Source organism: Thunnus albacares, chromosome 5, assembly GCF_914725855.1.
Source record: "Thunnus albacares chromosome 5, fThuAlb1.1, whole genome shotgun sequence".
Classification (NCBI taxonomy): Eukaryota; Metazoa; Chordata; class Actinopteri; order Scombriformes; family Scombridae; genus Thunnus; species Thunnus albacares.
In genome coordinates, this window is record NC_058110.1 from 2,448,941 (window position 1) to 2,462,025 (window position 13,085).

The 13,085-nt window shown below is 39.7% G+C and overlaps 1 protein-coding gene across 5 annotated transcripts in view; it reads right to left on the reverse strand.

The window, feature by feature from the left end:
• Positions 1–13,085, reverse strand: part of plch2a (phospholipase C, eta 2a) — a 218,964-nt gene that overhangs the window by 49,889 nt on the left and 155,990 nt on the right. For all 5 annotated transcript variants that reach the window (XM_044352228.1, XM_044352226.1, XM_044352231.1 and 2 more), the window contains 3 exons: positions 9,221–9,367; positions 2,125–2,368; positions 1,697–1,826 (listed from right to left, as the gene is read on the reverse strand). In XM_044352228.1, the coding sequence (XP_044208163.1) occupies positions 1,697–1,826; positions 2,125–2,368; positions 9,221–9,367 (521 nt within the window). The remainder of the gene's footprint in view (positions 1–1,696; positions 1,827–2,124; positions 2,369–9,220; positions 9,368–13,085) is intronic.

Genomic DNA, 13,085 nt, shown 5'->3' on the forward strand with positions numbered 1-13,085 from the left:
TGATTAAGAAATATGCAGCAATGTGCTCTGATATGTGATCAGATTTTTTATGTTACCGAATCATCAGATACCATCTTCAAACTGGAAAGAGGTCAAATCCACAGGTTCTTGTTCTGTAAGTAGGTTAAGCCAAGAAACTAGTCGAGAGACTGTCAACACACAAATCTTCATGAATGTCCACACACACACACACACACACACACGGCCAGATCAGTCTCTTGTGTGTTTACCCTGCATTACACCAGAGGCCATCTGTGTCCCAGCAGCACCATATGGGTAACCGTCAACAGGCCACTGGGCTTAGTGATAGCAAGCTGGCTAGCTGCTCTGCAGGAGGAAGGCTAAAACAACACGCTTAACATGGCAGCATGCTAATCCCACTGCTGAGGAAGAGAGTTAGTGGCTGAGCTGCGTGTTAGCCAACATCTGTAGCAGTAGCAATCAGTCAAAGTGTCTTTACTACTCATTCACAATCTGCCAGCAAGTAAGTACATACTGCAGATTCAAGTGACCCACTAAGCCAATTTACTGTCTTAATGAGCTGGACTGTGTAAGCAGCAGCAGTCAGTCATAAACTGCACTGCATGTGTGGGTGAGATGTATCAGTTTTCATTAGTTTAAACTTTTCATATTTCTATTCCTCTATATATTCAGTGGTTGCAGTTCTTTTTCAACAATCTTCGTGCATAAATCCCTTCAAGGCTAATTTGTAATTTGGGGATATATGAATAAAAGTGACCTGACCTACAATATTTCATAGTTGAGTTGAGTGTGGCTGGCTGGCTGGCATTTAATGTAGCATGACCTTTGCAGCAGTGGTTTAATTGTGATGAATTGTGAAGTTATGCCAGAGTTGAATTCAGTTTCAGTGTTGTTGCAGTTTAGTTGCCCCCCCCCCCCCAGTGGCTGTCTTCATTAAGCACTGATAAGTGTAGTTGTAAACAGATTTAAGGATATTGGTTAATATCCATAACACTTCCTATGAAGCATTCATGGTGTATAAACTTAATGGATGTTTGATCACACTGTATATCATATTTATTTTATAACACACTATAAAATTTATGTAAGCCAACTGATAAATATTATATAATTGTTACTTATAAACAATTTTTAACCCCAACCCTGGCCTAACGCATGCTTATTACACAGTATATCACTGGAGAAAACTATTATGCTTATAAATGCTGAATGGGAGGGTTAAAATAAATTGTTGCAGAGTGTGTATACAGGCAATATAGTGAAAATAAATATAAACCTCTCTCCATCCAGAATCCATTTTCAATTGCTACAGATAAACATGACACATTAGGTCTTATACATCAATTGGAATTGGGAATTTTTACACTGATTAAACCAAATGAATCGTCACATTTGCATATACAGTGACTGTCTGCAAATCAATCTTTGCACACTTAAAACTCATCTCAAGTCTTGGGGGGAAAAAACAGTCTTGTACTCAACAGACTGGAAGTTATGAAAAAAATTCATAGATTGAACAGGCATTGGGTGAAGAGCCTTAAGCACTTGAATGCAGCCAGTATGATTGTAAGACAATCTTTAGAAAAAAATGATAATAGTCAAGATTTTTTTATGCTGCTTTTACACCACTGGCTGCCCTCTAAAACTCCAAACTCCCAGTTTGCTCCAGTATCTGGACACCCTTGACGTGGTTCTACCCTTGTTGTTTCTGTACCTTGAACATCTGTTTGACCTTCTGTCGGGGCAGGTTGACGTTGAGTTTGTGCAGGAGCTGTAGGACCTCACTGATGCTTAAGCTGCCATCACCGTTCTTATCAGCCTCAGTAAAAGTTTGCTTCAGCCATGTGATATCAAGGTGGGTTAAGGAAAGTTAGCATTAAGATTTAATATTGTTACTGCCTTTGGTAAAGAGTCTATATTGATGGCAAAAAAGAGTCCATGTAACAGATAAACTTAGCCTGTCATGCTTTAAAATTAAACTAAAACTCATACTCATACAATGGCCTGATTTTTTCAGCCCACTATAATGCTGATAATGATATTCTAGATCATAAAATACACATTATTTACAGATATTTGCACCCTCACATCACCAGCCCAATTATCAATCAAGGTCCCCCCTGCTGTATAACTGAAGGATATTGGTCTCGGGTGCGCTGTCTCTTGGCCAGGCTGTCCTCATCACTGATGCCAGCCATCAGGTATTTGAGGCCAGTAATCCAGGTTCGGGCCTCCTCGCCAGTGCCGGACACCAGGTCCAGGGACTCCATGTGCTCTCCATAGTACAGGCTGAAGCAGCAGTTAGGGTCGAAGCTGCCCTCGGCGTAGCGCTGGAAGATCTCAGACTGCTTACCCTCACACACCTCTCGGATGGAGTCTATGGAGACTGTTGGAGGAAACAGTAAGTGAGTCAGTAGGCCTGCAGGTGTCAAAGACTGTCAGGTGTTATTAGCTTATAAGCTGTTATAACTTAACTTAATAACAGAAAACTCTTGCTTGTTTAACCCAACTTAAATCCAACTCAACTTCCTCAGCAGTCTAGTATTCCAGTGGTTTTGAGAATTCCCATCTCTGGCAAAATAGTGTATTAACTGTGGGCATAGTGATAGTTTAATGAGGAAACAATCACTATCTGAGTTCAGGCTTAATGATACAAGGGATTAAAAAGACTCAACTCAATGAGCAGTGTCCAGAGAGCTTTATTGACATGCAACATTTATGAGACGGTAATGACATTTTACCAGAAGACACTGCTTCAAGTCATTCATTAGTTTTCCCCATGACAGCAAGTAGCTCATAAGTACTGATAACTTGTTCAGCCTGCGTGCTGTTTTGGAAGTTCTGTGGACCAGGTTCATTCCCCAGTAGCCAATCATATCCAGAGAAGATACCCCAAACCTAACATTTGAACTACTTGGGCCTTTCTCTATCTCATCCTGTTTGTCTGCCAGGGATTTTGTTGACTCTCTCACCTTTGCCCTTGTGCAAAGGTCAAGAAATTCTACTTGTACAGTTGAAATACCACAGTCTAATAACCAAACTGCCATGACTCAGCACATTCATGCTGCCTTAAGGGTAATAAGTTTGACACTAAAGTTATCCAAGGATAAGAATAATGGTATAATACTGATAAACTTTATTTGTGTAGTACTGTTGTTATAGCGATGGGGTTATGAGGCTTTCCAGCCATTTCTCTATACTTCAAATGATGACTAGCATCTTTTTGAGACCTGGCATGTATTGGTAGTGGGTTGAGCTAAATGCTAAAGTCAGCATGCTAACCTTCTCACAATGACAACACAATAACATGCAGATGTTTAGCACATAATGTTTACCATGTCTTCCGTCTTAGTTTTTGTAATAGTATGCTAACATTTGATAATTAGCATTAAAAACAAAGTGCAGCTGAGGCTGATGGGAATGTCATTAATTGTGAAGGAATTTGGTCATAAACCAAAGTATGAGACCAATTAAAACGATAAACTCAAGATGGAGCCACATGAAAAGTCGAAGGATCACCAAATTATGATCAGTCATCCTGAGTAGATTATGAATGTCTGTACCAAATTTGATGGTAATCCTTCCAATAGTTGTTGAGATCCGTCTGTCTTATGGGAGTCTTAATTATTCATGCATTTATTTCCACATTTTGTTATTGTCACATTTATTTATTGCTACATTTCCACATCTCTTGGATGATAATTAATGATGATAATGATAATTGTCCCACAACTAAGTCATTGTTTCACCTGGCTCTCATTGGCTGATCAGCCCAGGCTGGTTGCAGCAATAAACAACAATAGTGGCATACAGACAGCAGACAGTGTCCTGAATTGTCAAACTCTTGGCTAACATAGCTGAAACGCAAAACCCTGACAATTTGGGGAATATGCTTTTTTCCTTTTCTTGCTGAGGGTTAAATGATACAATTGCAGCTCTGTCTGTAAGCTGCCATTGTTGTTGGGTTTTATGTTGCACTGCCAAAACTTACTACTGCTGCTGGGACTAGTTTTCAATGCAGAGGAAAATGCCTTGCTCACTTGCATACAATTTATTTTAAGTGATTTGGTTATCTGTGTCACTTTTCAAAAGAATGTCGGATTCAGATGTTGCATTTTGTTTCTTTGACTTTCTTGTCAATTGTCTCAATCCTTTGCTGCAAATGTGCCAATGACTAATGTCACACATTACATAGGAATTTTAGAAATGACTTGGTACAGGCCTGTTACTCAAAGTGAGATGGTTCAGGGTGACTCTTGGTGCTTCTGTTTTGTGTCCACTAGCAGACTAGTCAGAGGTATCAGCTATACTTACGGTGTTCTAAGTTGATAAATTCTGTGTGAACTCATTAGTTTGTACATTAATTTACTGAGACATGGTAATGTTTCTCATAGGACTTTCTGCTGAAAATGGTCACAAATTTAAGCATGAAAACCCTAAGCATAGCATCCAGATGTCTCAACTTTAGCATATTTCTGACCAACTGCTTTGAACCAAGGTCTTACTTGGTTCAGATTATATTTTTATGTTTTTGTTCTTGGCTGGTTTTACTAGTCAAATTGTACTTCTGTACTTACGTTTTTGGCCAATTCTACTGGTCAAAATATAAATCTGTTTTGGTTGTTGGCCATTCCTTTGGCCAGAGAGATCAAATCTGCTGCCAGAAATACAGTACACCCGGCCAGTGTGTGAGCAGACCAGAAGCCTGCAGTGTTTCCTGTCCCAATGGGTGCTCTGTGATACGCCTCTAGAGGCCAGTGGCATAGACCACCACACTGAGTGCCAGCTAATATGCTGGCAGAGAACAGACAGACTTCTGCATCCGTCTCCACTGACTGAGACCTGTCAAGGTACCAAATGAGGGATGCAGGGGCACATACAGGGCAGTGTCAGTTAGAGTGTGATTGAAAGCTTCTTACAAACTATCTGCAGGGGTAGAGCTAAAAAGAAATTTTCTAGAAATGTGATCTGGTATATTCGTCATATCAGATGTGAATAAAGTGTGGATTAAGAAAACGAAGTAACGCCCTGTGAGAACTGGCCCCACTCTGAAGTGTGAAAGTAGTTTATTGTACCTTCACGGAAAAAAAACGATGGTGTTTCTCAGAGGAAATTAGTTGCTTTTTTCTCAGCATTGTTCATGCTGTGCTCATCCAGCTGTAAAAAAAAAGGTTTAAGGTTTAGGATAAATTCCATGATTTATTCCAATCTGCCAATGAAGTGTGTGTGTCATTTTCATTAGTGGCACGTGTGTGTAAGACAGTGTTTGGGCAGATTAAAGCTGATGAATAATTAAGTCGACTTAAGAAGCTTATTAACTCCAGGGCTAAAGAGGGGGGAGAGCAACAGGAAACTGAGCCCCTGAGCCCCCATGAGATGCCCACCCATACTGGGAGCCTTTGCTAAGCAGTCCCTTTGCCTGTGTCTATTCTAAAACACTGCGGGAAATGCTTTTGTTTGTGTGTTGCAGATGCTGTGCGGTGAAAATAAATGTCTGATTCTAAATAACAAATACAATGCCAGCCCGGAGGGACTACAAGAATGAAATCCAACAGAACTAAATGCCTGCCAGGGACAGCTGGGAAATATGCACTGTTGGGTAGCAAAAATGGATAAAAATGATAAAATATTTATCTTAGTCTCATGCCTCCATTCCAAATTCACCATATATACTGTATGTAATGTGCTGTAAATGATCTAAACTTTAAAGCAGAATTAATTGATTTGTTCTTTCAGCCACTAGGAAATAGTGTGAAAAGCTGAAAATACAATGTGTGCTAACAAACAGTTCCCTTTTTACACATCCAGAAGATACTGAGCAACATTAACATTCATTTAGATTTGTGTTTGTGTCCACCTGATAATTAGAAGTCCAGTATTCACTCTCTTTTAGGCTCTTGAAGCTACTAAATGCTCTGCTATGTTAACCAGCTACTCTAGTGTACGGTGGGTTTATCAAACTGAAAACAGCCACCTGCTGCTGCTGGAAACCTGTTGATGAGAAAGTTGTAGGCTGTACAAAACAATGAGCTGAAAGTTGCTTAAATGCTTTGTAAAAGTTTAGCAGAACTGCAGAGACAGATGATAATTATTTGTGGGTTTCTAGCTACTAGCAAGTGGTATAAACACAATACAGCTACATTATGCCAGGGTTTTCCTAGGATTTTTTTGAGACAAAGGTGGCAATGTTTGGAGAATGTGCATGGTGCTGCATACATAGATGGTGCGCGCACCTTTAGAGTGTCGTGCACTTAAGTGAAAAAAAATCATGATTTGACAGACAAAAATGTCCGTAGGGATTTAAATTTTATACCAAGATGGAACAAAAAGATGAAAAATAAAGGTTGTGACAAATGACGGTGTTGATTTAGTAGGCCTGGAACAATATGTTCATCTCCTGATACTGGGGTGCCGATTTGATTCAGAATCAATTCTCAATTTAAAACACACTCTCGACTGAATGAATAGAAAAGGGGGCTCTATGTTCAGACTGCTCCAGTATACTGTGTGTCAAAGCATTCACTGGTGTCCTTATTCCACTGAAATACAACATGACACATAACTGGCAATTAAGACAAATGGTCTGCAACCTTTTTAAATTTTAAAAAGTTAACTGCATTAATTAACGAATGAATTCATGTGAAAACATCTTACAGTCTCCTGTCTGTATGACAATAACAAAATGAGAGGAGGTGGAGTGCTCCACTGTGTTATTAACATGGTGTCTCCAGCAGAGCAGCCTCTCTGCTGCACCATTAGCTCCGGGGAAAGACATCGCTGTCCAACACACTGAGCAGGTGAAGGGTTTTTGAGGTGAAACAGACTGATCACCGAGTTATTTTCTTCACCTCAAAGTTGGATAAAGTTGTTTGATGCTGCAGTGTGTGTTGGTCAGCTGGTCTTGTTTTTTACTGCTGGAGTTCACTGCTCCGCTAACAATAGTCTCTGAGTTACAGCGTAGAAAATTCACAAGACACTTTGAAATCCTATTTGAGCAGTCAGAGCGTCCGGACTGAGATGCAGCTGTAGAAATCAGATTGGAATTACATTTCAAACTACCTCCAAATGTGTTCTTTTGCTGTCCAGATTTACTGAAATCAATCTCGATACAATCTAGTTATGCCAAAAAAAGGATTTGGGCTGTTAGTCTGAACAAGGCCTTAGTCAGGGACCCCAACAAAGTATTTGTTTTTGGGACTGGCTCTGGTTCATTTTGTTGGCTCGAGTTGGGTTCAGGTTTGGTTATTTTTTGGATTATTAAGAAATATCTCTTTTTCTCTCTGACAGACAAGTGTCTGTGTCCATCCTTGTCATGTATTGCAAGTAGATATGACATGCCCAGAGGGAAGAGGGAAAGAGACTAGCCAATAATGTGAGAAAGAGTGTAGCCACTGTGTTGTATTAGCCTGGCTGATACACACACACACAAAAAAATATATATATATATATATATTTTTTTTTTTTTTTTTTTTTTTTTTTTCCATATCAGATCTGGGCCACTTGTATATGTGGTCCTTGATATGATTCATATCTGATCTCTGGCTGTGAGACCGCTGTCAGAACGGTCAAACCGGAGTTCATGTGGTTTTTGAATGTCTCATTTCTCTGCACATATCACCTGTCATCATCATTCAGTGTCTGCACCTCACAGCCTGGTACAAATAAACATGGTGGAGAGCAACAACAGCGATGGAGGTCAATGGAGAAACGAGCATGTTTCAAATTTGTTGACATTTATGGAGAAGCTTCTATTCAAGCTAAATTAGAAGGAACTTATCATAACCAAATGCAGTGCAACCTGCACACATTTCAGTTAAATCTGCGCATGTGTGGCAGTTCAGTGGTGTTCACACCAGGGCTGCCACAATATCAGATTTTCACAACACAATTATTGTGGCCAAAAGAATTCACAATGACGATATTATCGTGATATCTATAGAAAATTTGAAAAAAAATTAAATAAATAAATAATGCTATCAGTCAAATTATCTTTAACTTTCTTTATTGTGTATTTTGCCTCTTTTCTGGCAAATAAATTACACTCAAAATACAAGTGTAGGGAGGTGGAATGAGAGTCGGTAACCATAACTGCACATGCTACAGAAAATTAATATTTTACTCGTCTTTCGAAGGGTATTTCTTGGCGTCTTCCAAAAAAGGTCATTTAGAGACAACAAATACCCCTGCTTCAGAGTAACTGAAGCATAAACACATTATGGTGCTTGAAACTATACTTTGTGCATATAAAACAAGTCAAAACAAGTGCTATGGTGGAAAAGCAGTTCATATAAAAAGTGTATCGCAGCAAACTATTTCTATTTACATAATTTCCATGTTGTGGCTTTATAAAAAGCAATAAAGCAGCATATGGTCATTTTTGGAATTTTGAAGTGCCAGTCATTGGCAGGATCTGTTCCTACTGACTTGGTCATTATATGAAAGAAGAGGGGGGCAGGCGCCTACTTTCAACACGGACTTGTTGACTATTGTAGGGTGTGGACAGGATATGGAAGCTCCTATTGGGTCAAGTGAGGTGTCAATCAAAAGGTCAGAGTGCAGCTGCCATTTTGATACAGGTCACTTACAAACATGAATGTGAACCATCAACACAAAAAGATCAGATCTGACTAAAACAATCAGAACTAAGCATCAAGGGCCTGTAAGGTGATCATAGCCTTAAAGTGTTTCAGCTTACCCTCTTATTCTAGTCAGACTCAACCCTAGACCAGCTGAGTTGGGGTCTTACGTTTGGTTGTTGACCAGCTATTCTGGTCCAAATCAATTTTAAACAGTGCCTCTTCTCATTATGATCCAACTTAACATCCAAACCTGTATCAAAAGCTAATTTTCCCCATCTTGTGTGTTTTTCTTATTGTATAAGTATTTAAAATGTTTAGTTTCTTGCCTCTATGCAAGTTAGGAAATTAAATCCACAAATGTACCAGTCCCATTAACAGTAGCTGTTGCATCCACTCGGTATCTGTATTCTTTTGGGCAAAATGAATTGTAAGAGGTTCAGTTGAGCCCCACTAGGTTGAGCCTCTTGGAAGGATGACATGGAAATTCAGAATGGAAATATGTTTGCCTAGTAGCATTCAATGAGCCCTGCCTGTCATAAAATATGGCATGAATAGTTTTCCATACATGTAAACCATGAATACATTGAACTACAGGAGGGGAGAATAACAGATTTGAAATGCTGTTCCCTCATGACTGCAAGAAGGGAGAAGATACTCACTCTTGGCCTTTTCATTCTTGCGCGAGGGCCTCCAGCGGATGCAAGACTTGTGTTCGTCCAGATAGAAGAACCGCACCAGTCCCTTGGAGCCACCGCGGAGCTTCACCATCTGGGTCCCCATCTGCATGGAGCTCATGCATTTCTCCACTGGAGGCAAGAATACAAGCCAGACAGAAGAAGAAAAAAAGGTTGGAAAGTTGTCAAAAGGGAAACCACTGGAGTGTGCTATCCAGTTTCAAAAAAAAATAACAGTGTGTGACAGACAGAAATGTGCATACACGTCATGTTTTCATTCAACAGATTTTAAGTGTATGTGTGTAGTTCCACAAAATTTCATCTGAGCTCTCATGAAAAATACAGTTATTTACACTCACAAGAACACACACCAATGCAAAGCAAACGCATTGGATATGCCTGTCACTGCCAACAGGGATTTGCTTGTCTTGTGGGAGGAAGAGAAAGGGAGGGAAGACAGACGACAGTGAGAGGCAATTTCTCTACCAAAATCCCTTTAACAAGATCTCTACTTCACACTGTAGAGGATGACAGAAAAACAACAGGAAAAATCAATAAAACCAGGAGCTCTTTTTTAGATGTGAGGATCCATATTGTGGCCAAAGCTTAACAGAAACCCTGCCACATCTTCTAGGAATGAAACCACACCCAGTGACTTTAATGAGATGAGCAAAAAACCCTGAACAGTGACACTGAAACTACAGCAAAGTCTCTGTGTGCCCTTGCCATTATTTTGGGGAGAATTTGACAGTTCCTCTACACAGTGTGGTAATCAGTCCTGGACTGGCTGGTGTGGGCAGTCATGTGCCCCTGGGCTGTGGTTGTAGCCATATTATCAAAGTGTCTGTCACATCCTATCAAACTATTTCCCAACGACATGCAGGGAATGAGGCCGCCTCAGCACGCAGATTTCTGACACACGACTTCTGTCTGCTGTGTGAGCAAGGCTGCGTTTAGGGGATTTGGGAAAGTGGTAGATATACTACAAGTTTCCTTTTCTACTTTGAGAGCGCACACACAGAGAGGTGTAGACTCTTTCATCTTAATGCATCAATGAGTAAAAAAGTTGAATTAAAGCAAACAGATTCTTCCAGCCTCATTATTCAGACCAATTTTTAAAACACTGTATTCAAGTTAGGGGTGTGCGACATGATGATATTAGATTGTGAACAATTAAAATGTCTCCATGATCTGCCTTTACAGAGAGATCATTAGTATCATGCCACAGTTCATGTTGTATCAGTTCAGCTCCATGATGGAGTGCAGTCTGCTAGCAGGAGGCTAAAGGGTAACAGCACTGACATAGTGAGCTCACCAGTTAGCTCACAGATTTGATTCTTCATAGTGTGTTTGTGAAATCTATAGCAGTTTTAATGTCCTGCTAGGAAGCTCACCTACTGCACATCATGTTAAACTGACAACTGGGCTGCAGGTAAACACCATTGTTTAGCGGTTAGCTTGCCTGCTAACTGGTAGCACTTCTGTCATGCCGCAAGCATGATGTCAGCTCTGGTGCACTGTGTTGGTGCCTTTTTTTTTTAACGGTGCACATCCTGCTAAATATCAGAAATGACACTTTTCAGCTATGACATTAGTTTGGTTTCCCACTGCAATATCCATTTTAAACAAGGCCAGATAGACTGTCACTACTTTTTAATGCAACTTTGCACACTCACTCTTATTTATTTATGGAATTGTTTGTGTTTTAATGTAATTTTATGTCTTTCATTTTGAGCTCCTAACCTAAGACACATTTCTATCATGTGATAGACAATAAAGCTTTTGTAATCTTGAATCTTGAGTAATGTTCAGTTATTATTCAGTTCATGTTAAAAATCAACATGAAAAAGAATTGTGATAAGATCATGGATCGTGATCCTGCCTGAAAAAATCGTGATATGATATTTTTGCCATATCGCCCACCTCTTATTCAAGTCACTTCCATTACTGGAAATTTATGAATAACCCTTAACTCACCTCTACATTTAAACTTAACACATCCATCTTTGAACAAAATTTCCAATTGGTTGTGGCAGTACCTGTACTCTAATGGCTTACATAGTATTCAGCATAATATACATTACATATAGGATTCATCACAATGTTGGAATGCAAGGCTGCTTTATGAGATGAATTATGAATTATGTTTACAACAGGGTGTGCTTTTTGAAAATAACTACAATGACCAAAAAGAGTCTAGAAAGAGTCCATACAAGTCTAATCTATCAATACACATTTCAAATGTTCATATTCACATAACTTGCATTAGCTTCCCGCAGCCTCATTTGGCAGTTTGTTGTGCTATTTGGAAATAATTTATAAAATGCATTTAAAACCTCTGGGGGGGCTGAGTAGTTGCTGAGTATGTTTGTCTACAATTACAAAATCCTTGTCTTTACAAAAATTACAGAGACCCTCTCATGTTTTACCAAACCTATTAATGGCCAAAAGGCCCGCTGTGTGCTGGAAGCTACACACACGATGTAATCAGTCTTCTGTTTGTGTATATTGTTAGCCTTACACTGCACTGGCAGCGGTGCTGTGGAGTTCTGCACTTTGCTGATATAGTCCTGAGCAGGAACTCAATAGCAGAGGTTAGGGGAACAGGACTGAACTACATTAACAATGCCCTGGGGGTGGGATATCTACAGTGAGACCACAGCCCGGCCAAATCAATGCTCAATTAGAGCAATCCATCACTGCTCATTTGCGTTACTTACTTACACAGCAGATATTTTGGATGCATACTGCATTCAGTTTAAAATGGGACAAAACATGGTCCTGCTTAAAAATGATAAGAGATACCATAGTTGGTCTTTTCTGTGATGTTTTGCTGCAAAAATATGTTTCAAAAAGGCATTAATTTGGTCAACAGAGGCAGCACTTTATTCCTGAAATCTCATGTTTCCTGGTTAATACAAACTCAACATTCCCATCAGTACAACAGAGTCATGTCATACTCATTTTTAACTGGAATACAGTTTTAATTCACTTATTATTCCTATTCTCTTCCACGTTGCCATCTTTTTCTGATTGATGCTAAGCTACCGATGATGCACCTCACAACTGTGTGCAACTGCTAACCGTTAACAGTGATCAAAGAAAAGAGGGCTTTTAATAATTGCCAGTGAAAACAGCATTTGTGTTAAGCGGACATGAGAGCAGCACAATGGTGAGAATGACATGATGTAGTAATTTTTCCAAATTAAATGTGAAAAAGGCTGTTATTCTCATGATCATGAGTTGTTGTACTGATGGAGTTAGTGATCACTACAAAACAACAGCCACGGCTGCTCTGAGCTTCCATACTTCATCAATCATACCATGGTTACATGTAACCTCATGCAGTGAATAAGATGCCAATGCAAAGTGGCTGAATCAGTGAACACTACAGTCTGGTAGAGCAGAACTGACGTGACCTTTGACTCTCCTGTTACTTTGCCCACCAAACACAGAAAGGACAATCATCCTTGTTGGGAGAATCAATACTGCAGCCACCACAGCCCACAGGCTAACTCTTCATCACAGGGTGCCTATTGATCCCATGTGCAGGCTGGATCACTCTCACACATATACAAATATCCTGACCTGGACCCACAACAGAGAACACACGATACTTCCAACTTACCAGTCTGGCATTAAAGAGCCACATGTTATAGTCACTGTACAATCAAATTACGCAAAAGCCTCCTGAAGAGAAAAACTTTTTGCAACTGTGAACACTGAATCTCTCTCTCTGCCTCTTTTGCTCATCAATTTATACATTTCATATCCTAACTGCTGCATGCACTGGGTTTATTCAAAAAAGAGAAAATGAAGAGAAAAATGGTGAAAAATATTACCTTACAAT